General features: G+C 50.4%; 2 protein-coding genes and 1 long non-coding RNA gene across 5 annotated transcripts in view; 2 read left to right on the top strand and 1 right to left on the bottom strand.

The window, feature by feature from the left end:
* Positions 1-977: 977 nt before the first annotated feature.
* On the bottom strand, positions 978-2,817 carry LOC110293635 (uncharacterized). The gene is made up of 2 exons (XR_002377829.3): positions 2,239-2,817; positions 978-1,595 (listed from the first exon to the last, which is right to left on the bottom strand). It is a non-coding gene; the product is annotated as an uncharacterized LOC110293635 (long non-coding RNA).
* Positions 2,818-5,887: 3,070 nt separating this feature from the next.
* Rnf186 (ring finger protein 186) lies at positions 5,888-7,159 on the top strand. The gene has a single exon (XM_021161512.3). It carries the CDS (start codon positions 5,941-5,943, stop codon positions 6,781-6,783), a length of 843 nt encoding a protein of 280 aa, XP_021017171.1. The 5' UTR covers positions 5,888-5,940; the 3' UTR covers positions 6,784-7,159.
* Positions 7,160-11,546: 4,387 nt separating this feature from the next.
* Positions 11,547-17,616, top strand: part of Tmco4 (transmembrane and coiled-coil domains 4) — an 82,637-nt gene continuing 76,567 nt past the window's right edge. The window contains exons 1-2 of one of the 3 annotated variants that reach the window (XM_029476243.2): positions 11,547-11,762; positions 16,026-16,147. The gene's annotated coding sequence lies outside the window, so the exon portion shown is untranslated. Of the gene's footprint in view, positions 12,060-16,025; positions 16,148-17,616 lie in introns of all 3 variants that reach the window. The other 2 variants (XM_021160824.3, XM_021160825.3) reach the window with 2 other exon arrangements.

Raw genomic sequence — 17,616 nt, 5'->3', positions numbered from 1 at the left:
TTCTGGGGGGCTGGAGAGATGGCTCAGCAATTGAGAGCACTGACTGCTCTTCCAGAGGTCCTGAGTTCAAATCCCAGCAGCCAAATGGTGGCTCACAACCATCTGTAATGGGAAATGGGATCTTATGACCTTGTCTGGTGTGTCTGAAGACAACTACAGTGTACTCATATACATAAAATAAATAAATAAATATTTTTAAGGGGGGGGGTGTTCTGTGGAAAGGAAAAATGGCTTAGTAGTTAAGAGCACTGGCTGCTCTTTGGAGGACCCAGGCTTGATCCCAAGCACCCACACGGCAGCTCACAACCACCTGTAACTCTACGTCCAGGAGCTACAGTGTCTTCTGAACTCTGCAGGCACAGACATGGATGCCGGCAAAAGCACTCATATATAAAACATGGAAGAAACACATCTTTAAAAGATAAGGTTTCTGAGACTGGGGAGGTAGCTCAATGGTGGAACAAGCCCCTGGGTTTTGATTCCCAGCACGGGGTGGGGGCGGGGGTGGGGGTGTGTGAATGCCACAGTCATTCTTTAATTCTGTTAGTCCTGATTTTATCCTCAGTGGTAAAAGTCGGGATTAACAGAATCCGGTCTGTTTGTTTAGTTTTTACTGTCGCTGAGTTCTAAAAGCACAGAGCAGAGAATTTCAAGACATAAAATCTGAGAGAAGGCCACAGACAGCCGGAAGATAAGAAACGTGTGTGCGCGCGCATGCGTGCATCTGTAGCTGGCCAGGACAGGGCTCTCTGGTAGGCTTAATATGATCGTTGCTATCTCAAATGCTTTCCCACAGGACCTGAAGCTCAGGTGGAAGTGCCAGGCCAGGCGACCTCAGCAGAGTGAGTTCCAGGGAAGTCCCCTTTAACTGCTGGCTCTTGGTTTCCACTCTTGGTTTGCTTCAATTTTTAACCACCCTCCGGCTGTGGGAAGCCTCGGGATGGAAGAGTCTGCAGCTCCAAGCAAAAACCACAAGCTTTGCTGAAAATTGATGTTTGTATTTGTACAGCAATAAAACAAACAAACAAACAAACAAACAAAGTTTGACCTGGAGTGTTGGAAAGATTCTAGCACCGCAGCAATCACACACCATCACATGGTAGAAAGCAAAATCCAAATATGTGGGGCATGGTCAGTCTTTAGGAGTGGTCCACACTTCCCCTGGGATAGATGACTTCAGGACAATGTGCCCAAACTGCCAGAGTCACTTCTCTTTCAGAAGCCCTAGCGGATCACCTCTGATCTTCTCAAGTCCCTAGGAGAGACTGGAGCCTCACCCAGATCAGTCACCAGAACGCCCTGGTTCCTGTGCCTCCTTTGGACAGGTTCCAATGAGGATGGGGGACTTCCATAATTTTCTGAAGTGTTATTGTCCCCTTTCTATCAAATCAAGCTTGGGTGAGGTTGAAAGTCTTGCCAGACCTCACGCAGTAAATCGACAGGAGTCAGATTTCCAACTAGGAAGTTGGTGCCAAGGATCCTTAGGTCAGGCGGCTTCCGTGAAACAGAATTGTGAATCCTACACTTGTAACCAAAAAACGCTTGAAGGGTGAGGCAGGAGGATTGCACTCAAGGCTAGCCTACATGGGGAGGACCTGTATCAAGAACAAAGGAAGGAAGGAAGTGGGTTTCTTCACACTGTCTTAATCATATTGTCTTGACTTGCAAACAACTTTGTCTTCTCTCTCTCTCTCTCTCTCTCTCTCTCTCTCTCTCTCTCTCTCTCTCTCTCTCTCTCTCTGTCTCCGTCTCTCTGTTTCTCAATAGAGGTCATGTCTCAGGACAGTAGTAAAAGGAATAGTCACATTTCGTTTGTTTGTTTGTTTGTTTGTTTATTGGACACAGGGTCTCCCTCTACAGCCCACACCAGCCTGGAACTCAGTATATAACCCAGGCTACCCTTAATATGTTAAGGCCTTTATGTAATACCCTTAATCCTTCTGCCTCAGTATTTGGAGTGCTGGGATTGCAGGCATGAGCCACCACTCAGGGCTCATATTCTCTATTGTATCTTCCTGTAATTCTTTGGTTACTACAACCAATTGATTTTATCTTTTGCATTGAGAGATTCAACACTGGGGAAGCTCTCTGCCTCTAATCCACATTTTCAGGTCACTGACAGTTACTATGACATCAAAGGGTTGTTCTTCGGACAGGAACCCCAAGTATCCTCCCTCCATCACATTTCCCACTGTCTCTTCCTTCACACACCTCTCCCCGCCGCCCATGGGTGCTCACCTGAAGGTCTAAGGACAGTTTTGGGGCTCTTTCCTTCCATCTTGCTGAGGCAGGGTCCTTCTTGCTGCTTCTATCGTTGAAGCTTTGAACTGAAGTCTAGCTGGCCCTCGAGCTTCTGGATGGTTCTCCTGTTGCCACCGTCTCAGGATGGGGTACGGGGATTACAGACAAATAAACTGGTGTTTTACATGGGTTCTAAGGATCAAATGTGGGTCGTTGGGCTTGCATGGCAAATTCTTTCACCCACTGGGCTCTCTCTCTGCCTCCCTTCATATTCCGAGACAGGGTTTCACGGATCTCATCTGGCCATGAACTTACTGTGTAGTCAAGGATGACCTTGAACCTCTGACTCTCCCAATCTCTACTGGGTTTACAGGTGCATGTCACCATGCCCCCACCATGCCTGATTTGTGCCGTGCTGGGGATTGAACCCAGGGTTTATTGCATGCCAGGCAAACACTCTATCAACGGAGCTACTACTCCCCATAGATGGGGGAGGCAAGAGAGAAGACACTGGCCATCTCATGTCCCTCTGATATTTTTAATTTTATTATATATATTTATTATATAATAAATGCATGCGGCTGAATAAGCTTCTCCTCCCACCCCCTCACCCCCCCCCAGACCCAGTGGACAATACATAAGGCTAAGACAGGAGAAGCCAGTGTCTTACAGTGACACACTGTGTCACCCTGGGCTATGTATGTGCTAGCTTATGGAATCTCACCCACTCAGAGAGCCAAGGCTGCTTTCCTCCAGTTACTAGGGTATTGTCCAGGTGTTTCTCACTTGCAGGAAACAGAAATCCAATTTGACTTGACTTACTGTGAACTGGGGGGGACTAGGTACAGTCCAGGTACATGAGGCCTTGGTTTTGAGCCCCAGCACTAAGAAAAAAGAAAAGCACATTTCATAAATTAATATAACTGAAAAATCTGCAGATAAATTTCTAGCTTCAGGCATGGCTGGATCCAGGTGCAAAAAGAATGTCCTACAGCTTGACCTTATTTCTCGGCAAGTTCTTTGTACACTGTGGCCTTGTCCCCTTGCACGGTGTCTTAGTTAGGGTTTTATTGCTGTGAACAGACCCCATGACCAAAGCAAGTCTTATAAAAAACAACATTTACTTGGAGCTGGCTTACAGGTTCAGAGGTTCAGTCCATTATCATCAAGGTAGGAGCACGGCAGTATCCAGGCAGGCATGGTGCAGGCAGAGCTGAGAGTTCTATGTCTTCATCCAAAGGCTGCTAGTGGAAGACTGACTTCCAGACAACTAGGGTGAGGGTCTTAAAGCCCACACCTACAGTGACACACCTACTCCAAGGTCACACCTATTCCAACAAGGCCATACCTCCAAATAGTGCCACTCCCTGGTCCAAGAATATACAAACCATCACACACAGGGTTTCATCCTTAAGCTTGGAGACCCAGGAGAAAACCATCACCACCACCCCCAGCCCCCACTGCAACACACACACACACACACACACACACACACACACGTTCCAACAGGAGCCCCAGAATCCAATCTCATTGGTGTTGCTTAAATCATGTGCTAGACCAGAACCAATAATTGCAGCGAGCCAGATGGAATCTCACACCATCAGACAGTCTCCACCCTGAATCCCATGACGTGTCCCCCATCCTGTCCCCATTCCCCTACCTCTCTACGCACCTGCCCCCCACCTCATCTCCCACAGACCAATATAAGAGGGTTTGGGGGCAGCAGTGATCACCCAAAGTGAAGACAGGTCACTGTCAGAAAGCTGAAAACATTAGGTACACAGACACCCAGGGCTACGGCCAGGAGCCTCTCTACGAACCTGGCAGAAACTGGGGTAGAAAGAAATCCCTGCTGACCCAGCCTAAGGCAGAAAGAATGGAAACTGGGGCTGGGATCCAGAGTGAGGGGACCCTGAGGGGGGAATAAAGCAAGAACCGGCAGCCTCTGCCTGCTGGAGGCTCCACACACATAGACTGAACCTGTGGCAGGCACAGCCCCTCGGGGTGGAGGGAAGGGTTTAACCCAAAAAGCTTGACACCAGTAGCCACTGACAGCCATCTCTGGGTTCACTGTGGTGCTAGTTGTCGTTCTTGGTTTTTGTTGTTGTTGTTTGTTGTGAGGGAAGGGACATCCATCCCAGCTTGCTCTCTCTCTCTCTCTCTCTCTCTCTCTCTCTCTCTCTCTCTCTCTCTCCATATATATATATATATATATATATATATATATATATATATATATATATAGTATAAGGGAACACCATTATCAGAAGAGGGCATCAGACCCCATTACAGATGGTTGTGAGCTACCATGTGGTTGCTGGGAATTGAATTCAGAACCTCTGGAAGAGCAGTCAGTCCTCTTAACTGCTGAGCCATCTCTCTAGCCCCCATCCCAGCTCTCTCATTCCAGGCATGGTGAGGGGGACAGAATTTCTTGACTGCCGCACTTCGTCCCCTCTACCATTCCACATGGAGTCCTACCAGCTTAAGCCAGCCGCCCAGAGGCCCATAGAATCTGCATGGATTGACATGGCTGAGTTCCACGAGACTGGGAACCAGACCTTGGACACGGCAAGATCCTGCCCCTGTGGTAGGCCCCTTGGCAGGCAACCAACAAGCCAACACCCTGCCCCTGTGCCCAGACCTTCCTTACAGAGCTAGCATTCTAGGAGACCACAGGTGAGGACCCAGACTGGGAGAGCTGGCTCTTAGAAGACCCAAATAACAGCAGTTTATGCTTATGCCGTGGTGCACTGACAGGAAAGAGAAATACCTGGAAACCAGAAGCTGCTAATGCAGCTGTCAGGATGACAAGAAACTGAATGGGCCAATGGGCGCTTGTTAGTTTCGGTTTTCTGTTGAGACTTTCCTGTTCCGAACACTTCACCCAATCTCTCTCTCTCTTTTTTTCCTAATGCCACCCATTTGCCCATGTTTTCAAGGCACAAACACTCTCTTCTGCATTGATTCTGAAATCTAGAAGGTCCGGAGGCCTTTCTCAGAGGGATGCTTCCCAGTCACCCTCATCAGGACCACAGAGATGTTGGAGAGCTTTACAGTTGTTTACACCCCATCCAGGCCTGATACATCTACCCCTCTGTGCCTCGAAGCCTGGTATTCTGCATTTTTAAAGGCTGATGAGATGTCTCAGCAAGTATGCCAGCAACTGTGACACCCTAAGTTCTACCCTGCAGAACCCTCCTAGTTACACAAGAGAACTGACTCTTCCAAGTCCCTTGACCGCCACATGTGGACCATGAAGACATGTGTCGCATGTCTACACCAGCACACACAGAGAATAAATGTAATTTCTAAAGGGTTGTAGGGTTTCTGCTCATCTTCCCACACCAGGGCTTTGATTGGCCAGGGGTGGAGGTGGAGGTGGAGGTGGGGGTGGAGGTGGGGATGGGGTGTCACTGGTACGCTCCAGAGCGTAGTAGTAGAGACACCAGTCGTCACAGCACAGCGTCCCTGTCGGTTGTCATGTAGACACTCACCAGGCATGGCCCCAACAGGAAAGTCCTGATTCATGAGACTCCACCCACTTTGAGACTCCACCCACTTTGGCCCTTCTATCAGGTAATTCAAAGTCTCCAGGTCTCCAAGTTACTGATTAACCCTGGGTTTCGAGTAAAGAAATAATAATAACTGAAGGACCAACGTAAGCGGAGAAACAAGCAGGGCAACGAGGAGAGCAAGATGCCAGACATCGGCTGTCAGCAGGTACCCGCAGAGAGCAGAAGGGAGACTGGAAGCGTCCCCACCGGACCAGAACCCATGCAAGTCCTGGCAGCTCCGGTGGACGTCCCATGCGGATGCCCGTGCGCGGATCAGCCTCGTCCCTCCACCTCTGTACCCAGAACGTCCTGCACTGAGGCCCCACAGCCTATCCCAGCGGGTACCACCACCACAAGCACCATCATTGCCTTGGGGCCCACCGGGCGGCTCAGCATCTCTGTGGAGGGTGACCTGGAATGCTTGGTGTGCCGAGAGCCCTACAACTGTGCCCGGTCCCCCAAGCTGCTTAGCTGTCAGCACACCTTCTGTGCCGTATGCCTAAAGCTTCTGCTATATGTGCAGGAAGACACCTGGTCCATCCCCTGTCCGCTGTGCCGAAAGGTCACTGCTGTCCCGGGAGGCCTCATCTGCAGCTTGCGAGACCAGGAGGCGATGGTGGGGCGTCTGGCCCTGCCATGCCCAGAGGTGCGTCTATGTCCTCAGAGGCTAGTGGGTTCTGCCGCTTCAGCAACTCAGCCAGCCAACTGGACAGGAGAAGAAGAACAGGACACCGTAAGTGTCAACCGTGTAGCTGCCCGGCGCCTGGCTGTACACTTGCTCTTGTTGGCTCTTGTCATCGTCCTTATCCTGCCTTTCATCTACCCCGGTGTCATCCGGTGGGTGTTGGCCTTTGTCATTGCCCTGGCTCTCCTGATGTCCACCCTATTCTGCTGTCACCCCCAGAGCCAGAGCAGCAACTGGCTTTGCCCCAGGACTCTGTTCTGCAGAGAGCAAAAGCAAACCCAGATCACTTCTATTGCCTGAGAACTCTGGATCCCTTACAGGCCCAGCGCTGCCAAGGTTCCCTCCTCCCCCAGACCTCACAGTCTGCACGGGTAAGGGGCTAGGGGCCGCCTTTCAAAATCACATTCGAACTGGACTTGCGTGTCAAAGCCAGACTGGCCATGTTGGATCAAGGATTCTATGCTGGAACAGTGGGACCGCACCTGTCTGTTCCTGTGTAGCATAGGAAGGAAAGGGCGGGGGAGAGGAGACTTACCCCCTGAATGAGTGACTTAAGGGTGGTGGGGTCCCTACCCCTCTTCCTGAGCTCCTAAGTTTTGTATGTATCCCTTTGTGGACATATTGGGACATTGGCCTTACTACAAAGCAAATAGAACCAGGTCTCTTTTGTAATCCATGTAGCTGGCTTCATTTTTTTTAAATTTGGGTTTTGATGTTTTGTGTGCTGGGAAGTTTGTGACCATCTCTAGCCATTGCCCACTTTCCCTCCTGGGTTGCCAGAGCCCAAGGGGACACTGCTGGGCTTTCTCCGGGGTTGTTTGCTACACTCACCCCAAACCTTCCATGCCAAAAGTCTCCTTACGGTTTCCCACAGGGTCCACCCCAGGGTGGAGTACACATGGAATTGGAATTGTAAAGTGGGGAGAGGGTATCTGAGGATCAGCAGACAGAGATGGGGAGGTGTGGAGAGGGTGGGTCCAGGAATTGTCCTCAGGATCCATGCTGAGATCACCAGTTGTGTACCATGAGGGCTTGACTCAGAGAATCTCAGGGTTATAAGGAGGAATAGACACACATACACACACACACACACACACACACACACACACACAGAGAGAGAGAGAGACTCAGCTCTCCATCAGACTCCCAGACTCACATGACAGAACGAAAGCTTTCCAGATGGCGCCTCTCTTCTTATCACATCTACGGTCCTATCTGCTCCTTTGTCATAAAGATAAAACATCTCGTAAATGCAACGGTCCTCGGCGGTGTCACCCCACCTCAGCCTCAGAGCGACTGAGGTCGCTAGAAAGGTCCTTGGGTCATCTCTTCAGGATCATTTGGGCTTCTTTTTTCATGCAGGGGGGGGGGGAATCCACCCTCAGAAATGAGCCCTGGTGGGTTCTAGGATCAGGGCTCAGGCAAGGAGGAGGTGGGAGAGTAAGAAGCCCAGCGTGGGAGCTGGAAGTTTGTCCTGGAGAGCCCTTGTGATCAGACTTAAAACTCTGGAGGGACTCCCCAGGCCTTGTGCACTGTCCTTTCCCATTCACCCCATTTCCTGCAGTAGGAGACTAACAGGAGGGCACAGTTCATGGTGACAGGACCTTTGTCAGGAGAGATGAGAGGACTCTGCTACTGGATCCTTGGGTGCCTGGCCCTGGTCAGTGGTCACATGCTGTTGAGCAAGGTCTTTGGCTCTCTGCTTCCCTTTTCCCAGACTGAGTTAAGTCTGACTCAATTAGTCCTAATATTCCCTGGATGTCCCAACTGCTCAGGGCCTGGTTGAGCCACAGGCCGATGGAGGGGCCATATGCTTCTGAACGCCTGGGAGGAGGTCACATCAAGGGCTCCTTCTGTCTGACTGTGTATCAGGCTGAGGGTGGAGTTCAGCGGTAAAGTGTTTGCCTGGAATGTGTGAAGCCCTAGGTCCAGTCATCCCCCAATGCAATTTACAAAATAAATACCAAAGCGAGCAAGAACACGAGTGCAGTATACTGCCTTGAAAAAGACAGTGACTTCTTATTTTTCTTATAAGGCCAGACAGTTCCCAGTGCAGCGAGAGTGTTGAGGGTGTGCATGGACTCAGGTTCTCACAGGCAGCCAGCATAGTCCTGAAGAACACCCTTTCCCAGAGGGTGAACAGTCCGCATCTCTCCTGCCAGCCTTGTGTGTGTGTGACATTTGGGATGACTGCCAGGCAGACAGCAAAAGGACGATGTCTCCCCACCTACTCCTCCAGGTCCATTCTACTTCCTGGAGACAAAATCCACCCCCAAGTCTTCAGTTGGTCAAGGAAATAATGTGTTACCATTTGGTGGGTGCGTGTTTGTCCAGTACTCATAAGACAGGGAGGCGTTTCCCTAACTGACATGTTACGGCTTCCTGACAGCCTTGTGGCGCTGAACCACTCACTGTGTTCCCTCTCGTGCAGAGGAAGACATTGAGATCAGACAGGTGAATTTACCTGCTTAAGGTTGCATGGTCAGTCTATGCCAGAGATTTTAGGAATTAGCCCAATTTTAGGAAAGTGAATCCTCCTTTGTGAGTAGAACGAACCTAAAATCTGATCGCTGCCTATGGGTGTGGGAGAAATGTCACAGAAAATATGAGATGAACTACAGGAACCGTGGGGATTCAGAGATGAGCAGGTTTCCGAAGGAAGAAAGATTAAAAAGCAGGCTGGGCTTGCTGACTATACCCCTCTCCAGGCTTTGCTGCTTGGAATCCCACAGGTGAGAACACTGGAGTCCCAGGCTTGAAGAATGCCCTCATCTGATCAAATGACTACTGCCCCGTGTCTTATCTTGGGACCTAGACCCACAAGCCCCTGTCGTCATTCCTGACTTAGGGTGGGTCCCAGCCAAGGTATCTTTGGGGTCCCTGGGCAAAGATGTTTTAACACTACTGTCCCTTTGAAGATGACCTGGTCCCAACCATCTTCTGGAACGTCAGAGCTTGGGGACAAGAGTGCGGGCAAGGTCACTGCTGCCCTGGAGTGGGCAGAGAAGGCAGGCAGTGGAAGGGACAGGCAAGAGGCCTCAAGTGCAGGGCCAGGCTCTGGCTCACACTGAAGGAAGTCACAGACTATGTCCGAGCCTTCTTTCATCCTCTTGGAAATGAGAGGGTAGCTCTAGGTTTGTGGAGAGACCCTGCCCTGAAGGAAAAAGTGGAAAGTGACAGGACAGGATACCTGATATCCTCCTCTGACCTAAAAGAGGGGCAGGGCTATACTTCTATATTTCAACACATATTACAGACCCTAGGGCCAACCTCCAATAAAGACAAGAGACCCTTTGACATCCCTCCCGTAATCTGATAAATTTTTAAAGTCTGAGACAAATATCCTGGTGATACAAAATTCATTTTTAGCTAGTACATAACCCCGTGTTAAAAGGCCTTAAATCACCCTCACTTTTTCCCGTGGAGAGGCCCGTTTGCTGCCCTCAGACTCTAAAAGCAGGGCCCGCAGGGATGAACACTCCTTCATTATGGATGTCAAGGGAAGGAACCTGCCGGGCCAGGGCTCTGCCACCGAGCTGTAGCCTTCCACACCTTTTTATTTTTGAGACATGGTCTCACTAAATTACCTAGGATGACCTTTGACTCACTGTAAAGCCCCCAGAAGGCCTCAAGCCTGTGATCCCCCTGCCTCAGCCTTGGCACCACGCTGCAACAAGGAGCTGTGGTTTCACCATCAGGCCCTGCTGATCCTTTTAAACAAAGGCAAAGCAGGGCTTAGCTCAGAGGCAACCTGTAACTACAGTAAGGACGCAAGCTATCACTTGTTTAGCAAACGTGTGTGACAAGGGCTTTGGAGCGACCAACGGACAGGAGAGTTTCAGAAACAGTGCAGAGTCCTCAGCAAAAATCCATGTGATCTTTGCCCTACTTTCCAATCTTAACACTGATACATTGGCCAAGATTTTTTTAAAAAAATCAATATTGATATGTGGCTATGGACTAAAGCAGAGGAGTCACTGCGCAGTGTCCTCTCTGCGTCTTTACTGTCCCCAAACCCCACCTAAGCGATCACTTTGTTTTGAGTGTGTCTTCTTTTCTAAAACTATTTTCCATACTGATTTTCTTTATCCATTGTGATTCTGTTCTCCATTAGAGAATGATCTTTTTTTTTTAACTTTCAGAGTTACATTTATTTTTTTTTTAATATCAAGAACTTAGTAAATCAGCTTATGCTGAAATAAATAAATAAATAAATAAATAAACGGCAGCTGTCTCACACCTGAAAGGCTAAGGTAGTTAGTTGCTCGGGCTGAGGCTGGCTACTTCAGCCCAGGACCACTTCTTAATCGGTGGCCTCTGGTCACTCCAATCCTCCGTTCCTCATAGACAACAATAGGATCTTTTAAAATTCCATGATATTTGCGTGCCACCTTGGTATGGTTATTTCCCCAACTTAGTGATGCCCAGAATCTCAGCTAGAATCCTTCAACCCTCCACAACTATCCTTTTTTGACCTACAATAACCCCCTTGCTCTTCTAGGTCCTGATTGGCCGATAGAGAGATCAGGTGATGGAGGCCCCCTAGCGTTCCAGTCGGATCCTGAATCACAGGCTCCCTTCTGGAATGCCGCACGTCTGATCTGTCCGCTCGCATACTTTTTCCATTTCCAACTCCAGCCTATCTTCTCCAGGGGAAAGAGCAACGACGTCAGAGGTCATGGTGACTCAGATTCCAGCCCTGACCAGGATGGCCACCTACTTCCTCGCCTGTAGACGAGGTGTTATGAAATTTCATAGGTTGCCTGGGCAACCAAGAGCCATCTCCCAAATGAGGAGGGCAGAGGATGAGGCATGGGAGATAAACCCCCCCCCCCCCCAATTCCTGGGGTCTTTAAGTTCTAGTGTGGGATACCCAGATTGTAAATTGGCAAACAGGAAAACAACTTCAGAGTTAAATACTACGATTAAAATATGGGCCCGAAGGCCTGGTGTGCTAATCCATAACCTTGCTGGCACGTAGTAGGTGCTCAGCAAATACTTGTTCAAAGACTAGAGCTGAGTGGGTGGCTAGTCACACAGGAATGGAACCCCAAAACGGAGGCCCGTGGGACGGAAGAGCCACGGGTGCAACGACTGGCGAGCATTAGAGAAAGTGAAAGAACGATCAGAAGGCGTGGATGTTGCAAATTTCACCGAGCAGTGTGCACAGGAGGGGGAGGCACCTTCTGGGACAGGCTCTTTTCAAGTGTGGCGGCAAAATTTGGAAGCTTCCCCTTCAAGTGTCTGCTCGTACTCCCCTCATGCCAGCCCAGCCCCTGGTGAGCACTCTCTGCAGAGTCCTCCTGTGCCCCGCGCTCTCGCTTCCTGGGGAGCGGGAGACACAGACGTGCGGGTCCCGTCCCGAGGCCAGCACCCGGGCGATGGCTTTGGTGGCTTAGGTGGCGGTGCGCCCGGCCCAGCCCGGAAGGCCGGGGCCCTAGGGCTGCGCAGGCGGGACCAGCCCGGGCCGGTGTGGGGCGGCTGGGCCAGGGAGAGGACAGCCGGGAGCGCCAGGGCGGGAGCAGCGGGGCTGCCAGGAGTTCTGTCGTCGTCCCATCCGTCGCTGCCGCCGCCAGGTAAGCCCGCGGGGAGCCCCGATCGTCCCCACGCCGCCTCCACTGCGCTTCCGAACCCGGAAGTGCTCTCGGGACTCGAGCTGAGTAGCTGGAGGGGCTGGAGGGGAAACTGATGCCAGCGAGCATGCCAGCGGGCCCCGCCTGCCAGCACAGCCCAGGGCACCAGGCGCTGGGTTTGAAGGGAAGAAAGGACCTTGCCCAAGGTCACGCAGGGTCACTGGACGCCCCCTGTGTACTGGGAGCTCCAGGCACCCGCTCCCACCCTCCGTGTCTCCAGACTCAGTTCCCCGAGGCCTGGGAAGCCCTAGAGTCCGGGAAAGGCCCGGCCCCTTCCTGCTGTGACAGGGGCGTGGCTTCTCGCCCCGCTGCGGGTTTTTACAGAGTAGGGGGACATTTCCCATTACTGACGCGGGAGCAGGTTTTTACATCCGGGAAAACTGAGTCTGGGAACAATGGGGTGATTGGGCCAGGACCAGGCAGTCAGAGCAAAGAGGTTAACAAGGGTGAGCTGACTTCAGAGTTTGACCCAATGTTAGGTTCAAAACTGGCCTCCATGATGTCCTTGTCCTTGCCAGGGGTGACCCAGAGTAGAAGCTGGGGCTGGCTAAATCTGCAGGTTTGATCCTGAGGCCACTGCTGCCTTCAAGTAGGAGGGAACACACCCCTGTAGGGCTTCCCAGGCCGCCACTCACGGGGTATATTTATTGAGCACCTACTATGTGTCATCGTGTAGGCTCTGAAGACACAGCAGTGAAGACTCCTGAGGGTGAATCAGCTAGGCAGAAAGACAAGGCCACCAAAATCCCCAATAACCCAGTATGTTTGAGAAGTCAGGAAGGAACCCAGGGCCCCATCCTCCTAGTTAGAACCCTACCAAACCGCCTGAACCTCTGGGCATCACCGAAGATGCTGCTTCCAGCCTGAGTTTCCCACTCCCCAAATACCTGATTATAGGTCAGTGAGTAGAGTCCCCTGGACTTAAAAGATGCCCTCAAGGAACTTGAGCCTGGCTCTGCCACTTCCTCTCTGTGTCACCTTGGGTGTCACCCTGAACCTTCATTTCCTTATAACACAAAAGGATCATGGATTATAATTCTTCCCAGTGCTGAAGATCGTGTCAGGATGCTTCATGAATTGGAAAGCACAGTACCGAAATCAAAAGTAAATTAAAGCCAGGCATGGCGATGGTGGCATAGACCTTTAATCCTGGTGCTTGGGGTTTAATCTCGAACTGTGAGTTCGAGACTGACTTGGTCTACATAGTGAGTTCCAGGGGATAATGAGGGCTATGTAGAGAAACTGTCTTAAAATTATATATAGAGATAGATAGATAGATAGATAGATAGATAGATAGATAGATAGATAGATAGATAGATAGATATACACCTTTAATCCCAGCACTTGGGAGGCAGAGGCAGGCAGATCTCTGTGAGTTTGAGGCTAGCCTGGTCTGGAGTGAGTTCCAGGACAGATGGGGCTCAAAGAAACCCTGTTTTGAAAACAAAACACAGGGCTGGAGAGATGGCTCAGTGGTTAAGAATACTACTGGCTGTTCTTCTAGGGGACCTGGGTTCAATTCCCAGCAACCACATGGCAGTTCACAACTGGCTGTGATACCTGCCCCAGGGGATCTGACACCCCCCCCCCACACACACACAGATATACATGTAGTCAAATCACCAAAATACATAAAATTAAAAATAAATAAATAAAAATTTATTTGCTCAGGATGCTGAAGACAAAACTCAGGCTTTTTTTTTTTTTTTTTTTTTACAAAAACCATTGAGCTATGTCTCAAATGAGCAGAGATGCCTTTTTTTCTCTTTCTTTCTTTCTTTCTTTCTTTCTTTCTTTCTTTCTTTCTTTTTCTTTCTTTCCTTCCTTCCTTCCTTCCTTCCTTCCTTCCTTCCTTCCTTCCTTCCTTTCTTTCTTTCCGAGACAGGGTTTCTTTGTGTAGCCCTGGCTGTCCTAGAACTCACTCTGTAGACCAGGCTGGCCTCAGAGATCCACCTGCCTCTGCCTTTCAAGTGCACAAGCACTGCCTGGCTCAGAGATGCATTTCTTCACAGGTCTAGTGACTTGACAGCCTGTTCTCCTCAGTAGAGAAACCTTAGCCACAGAGCTGGGGTGGCCAGGTGAGGAGGCTGAGGCTCCCTCCAGGGCTGGAAACTTAACACCCACCTCACACCCAGCATTTCCAGTTTGCTCTCCTCCAGACTCTCACAGGCTCAGACAGTCAGGGTGTATTCCTCAGCTTCCTGAGGGGCCCCCAGCAAGCTGTGACCTCTGGGGAACACCTTGGCTTCTTTTACAAAACACCGGTCTGCAAGCTTGACACGGGACTGAAGGAACATTTCAGGGTGACAGCACTCTTGGAGCCTTTGTAGGCCCAGGCTCTAGCGTGGCTAGGGGCACAACTGACTGGTTTAGCTTGCTGCTGCTCCGCCTGAACTTGGACTGGGAAGGTCAGACCCAAGCCTGGGCTTGGTGGATGTGGGACCTGAAGGTGGTCCGTACATAGATTGTTAATAATCCTCTTGTATGTCTTCAGTGGTTTTTGGGTTTTTGAGACTCATGTAGCCCAGGCTGGCCTTGAACTCACTATGTAGCCATTGATGACCACCTAGGTTTTCTGATCCTCCAGCCTCCACCTCCTGGGTACTGGGATAAGACAGATGGAAAAGGGGGATGGGGGGTGGGGACACAGCACTTCATGCATGCTGGTCAAACACTCTCCCAGCAGAGATCCTGGGCTCTGAAATACTGCATTTCAGCGTAGACTCCTGGTACAGAGGAGTAGACAGCCAGGGAATGTGTTATGGAAGGCTGAATTCAGTCTTTTCCATTTGACCTTCTATACTGACAGCTGGATCTATGCCAGGGTTCTATTCTCTGCCTAAAACCTGGCTTGCTTGGCTCCCTGTTTGGGTCAGGAGCAAAATTGTGGGTTGTGGACTCTAAGGTCCTTCACCCATGTCTGCTGTAGCCTCCCGAGCACCGCTGAGTGCTTAGCCAACAGTTCTCTGCCTCACCTCCTCCCTACCCCTCTTCCTGATAAATATCTTACTCATCAGATTTTTTAGCCCAGCCCAGCTCTGCATTCCAAATGTCCTAGCCACACGAGTCATGGGACCTGTGTCAGAGGTTAAGCCCAACTGGAAACGATCTCAGATTGCCAGCCCACATGTGCCTGCCCGAGACTTCTAGAATAGAATCAGAGGCTGCTCGCTAGATGTTCAGTAATGAAAGCTACCTGCAGAAAGAACCTCTTGGGAAAACTGGGGGTCTCTGTTGTATATAAAACCCATTGCCCTCCACAAAGATATACTGGAGTCATTTCTCAATTGTAGAGAGAGGCATCCATCATCCACCCATCCATCCATCCATCCATCCATCCATCCATCATCCATCCATCCTCCATCCATCCATCCATTCATCCATCCATCCATCATCCATTTGCTCAGCTGCATCTCTGCCAGATGCTATCACAGGGTACCTCAAACAACATGACCAGAATGCCACTTTCTTGTCAGACATCATCTGGAGCAGACACATCAAGACAGAAGAGTTAGCTAGGACTGGGGTGATGGTGCTGGTGTGAACCTAGAGCTCTCGTGAGGACGTGGAGTCCTGGGGTGGAGCGACAGGAACACACTAGTGCTTTGGACTTCAGCCTCTCTCTCTCTGTCTCTCTCTCTCTCTCTCTCTCTCTCTCTGTCTCTCTCTCTCTCTCTCTCTCTCTCTCTGTCTCTCTGTCTCTCTCTCATGCTCCTGGTCAAGGAGGCAGACACACAAGGTTATTACATTGGAAAGGATAGAATTCAGACTATGGCTTCAGAGGCAACGGCCCTGCATTAGCTCTACAAACGAGGAAGGCTTGTGACAGCTGAGTCCACTTAGTAAAACATCAGAAGAAAATGTACTCGGGGTTCCATTTTATTTAGTTTTTTTTTTTTTTTTTTTCAGTGCTGGGAGTCCGTGTGTGTGCTAGACAAACCACCCTGTCACTGAGCTTGGAATCTGAAGTCACACCGGTCTAGGGTCCATAGTAGGACTGCAGCATGCCAGTGATGTGACCTTCACTTTTGGTAAGCGCTGGCTTCCTCAGGTCAAGTGGGGACCAGGACAGTGCCTTCCTCCCAAGGCTGCTGTGAAGCAGAATGGGGGTGGGGTTGAGGGTTGTGGCAGTCTGCCCCAGGGAACCTCAGCAGTTGTTAGCAGCATGGTTTGCTATGTAGAAAGAGCCCCTCTTGCACGTGAGGACTGCATAAGTTAGGGCTGGAGGCCGAGTGGCTTAAATAGGGAGTTAGTTGTCACCCCCACTCCATCCCAACCCCTATCACCATGGTTATCTTGGGGGGGAAACATTCCATCAGAGGGGCAGAAAGCACAAAGGCCATGCTCCCACAGTGTCTGGGGGACTTGGGAACAGCAGGGCAGTATGGTAACAGCAGAGGGAGGGAGGGAGAGAGAAGCGGGGGAGAGGGATATTAGTAGGGCCATGGGCCCTGATTGCCTGTTGGCCCTGTCCCCTTGCCTGGGTGAGAAGGGAGCAGACTGGTACAGAGTGACTGCCTTGAAATGGTGCTGTCTTCATGGTGCCTGATGAATGGCAGAAATTCACAAGGGGCTGGTGAAGAGCCTCCTCTGTGACCCCTGTGGAAATGTGGGTGGCTTGTGCCAGGGCCCCAGCAGGAGGGAAGAGAGCAGTGGCAAATGTAGGCATAGACCATAGAGCAGGTCCTGCACCCATCCTCCCTTATGCCCACCCCCAGGCTGCTGGCTGGAGGGGAGGAGGGTGGTACCTCTCCTTCCAGGCTCAGCATCTTCTCCTTCTGGTGTGTAAGGAGGTTGTCCCAGGCTCTCTGGGTTCTTCTGTGGTGGAAGCGTTGCTATGGAGATCTAACATTTCTCATTCATCTCTAGCTTTCAGTTAGACTTTGAGGCAGGGGCAGTGAGTGAATATTATGATGGATGGGGCAAGCAGGGGAAGCTAGCGTCCTTGCTTCCAGAAACATCTTATGATTGTCTGTCTGTCTCTATGTCTGTATGTGTGTGTGTGTGAGACCTAGACAGACAGACAGACAGACAGACACACATGCAGAGAGAGAGAGAGAGAGAGAGAGAGAGCGAGCTCTCAACTATCCTCTTTAATAATTGAAGCATTTTTTCAAATTTATTTATTTTTATTTTGTTTGCATTGGCATTTTGCCTGCATGTATGCCCACGAGAGGGTGTCAGATCTTGGTATTACAGTTATAAGCTGCCATGTGGGTGCTGGGATTTGAACTTGGATCCTTATGGAAGAGCAGTTAGTGTTCTTAACCACTGAACCATCTCTCCAGCCCCTCAGTCATACTCTTAAAGGTTTGAAGAACCCACTGCAGTTCAGTGTTGGGAGGGACTTTTGGGATAAATGTTTATTCTTGGTCCTGCACTCCAAGTTTCCAGCCCTCCCTAGATGCTGTAACCATCTCTCTGTTGATTATCTGACAGGACCATCTAAAAATTCACTCATGATCAGAATAAGTAGAGAAACACCACCTTCTGTGCACAC

This window comes from Mus caroli, unplaced genomic scaffold (genome assembly GCF_978045245.1).
Source record: "Mus caroli unplaced genomic scaffold, Mus_caroli_1 scaffold_6, whole genome shotgun sequence".
Taxonomy (NCBI): Eukaryota; Metazoa; Chordata; class Mammalia; order Rodentia; family Muridae; genus Mus; species Mus caroli.
The sequence above is the reverse complement of the archived record's forward strand: the minus strand, read 5'-3'. Positions and strand labels throughout refer to the sequence as shown.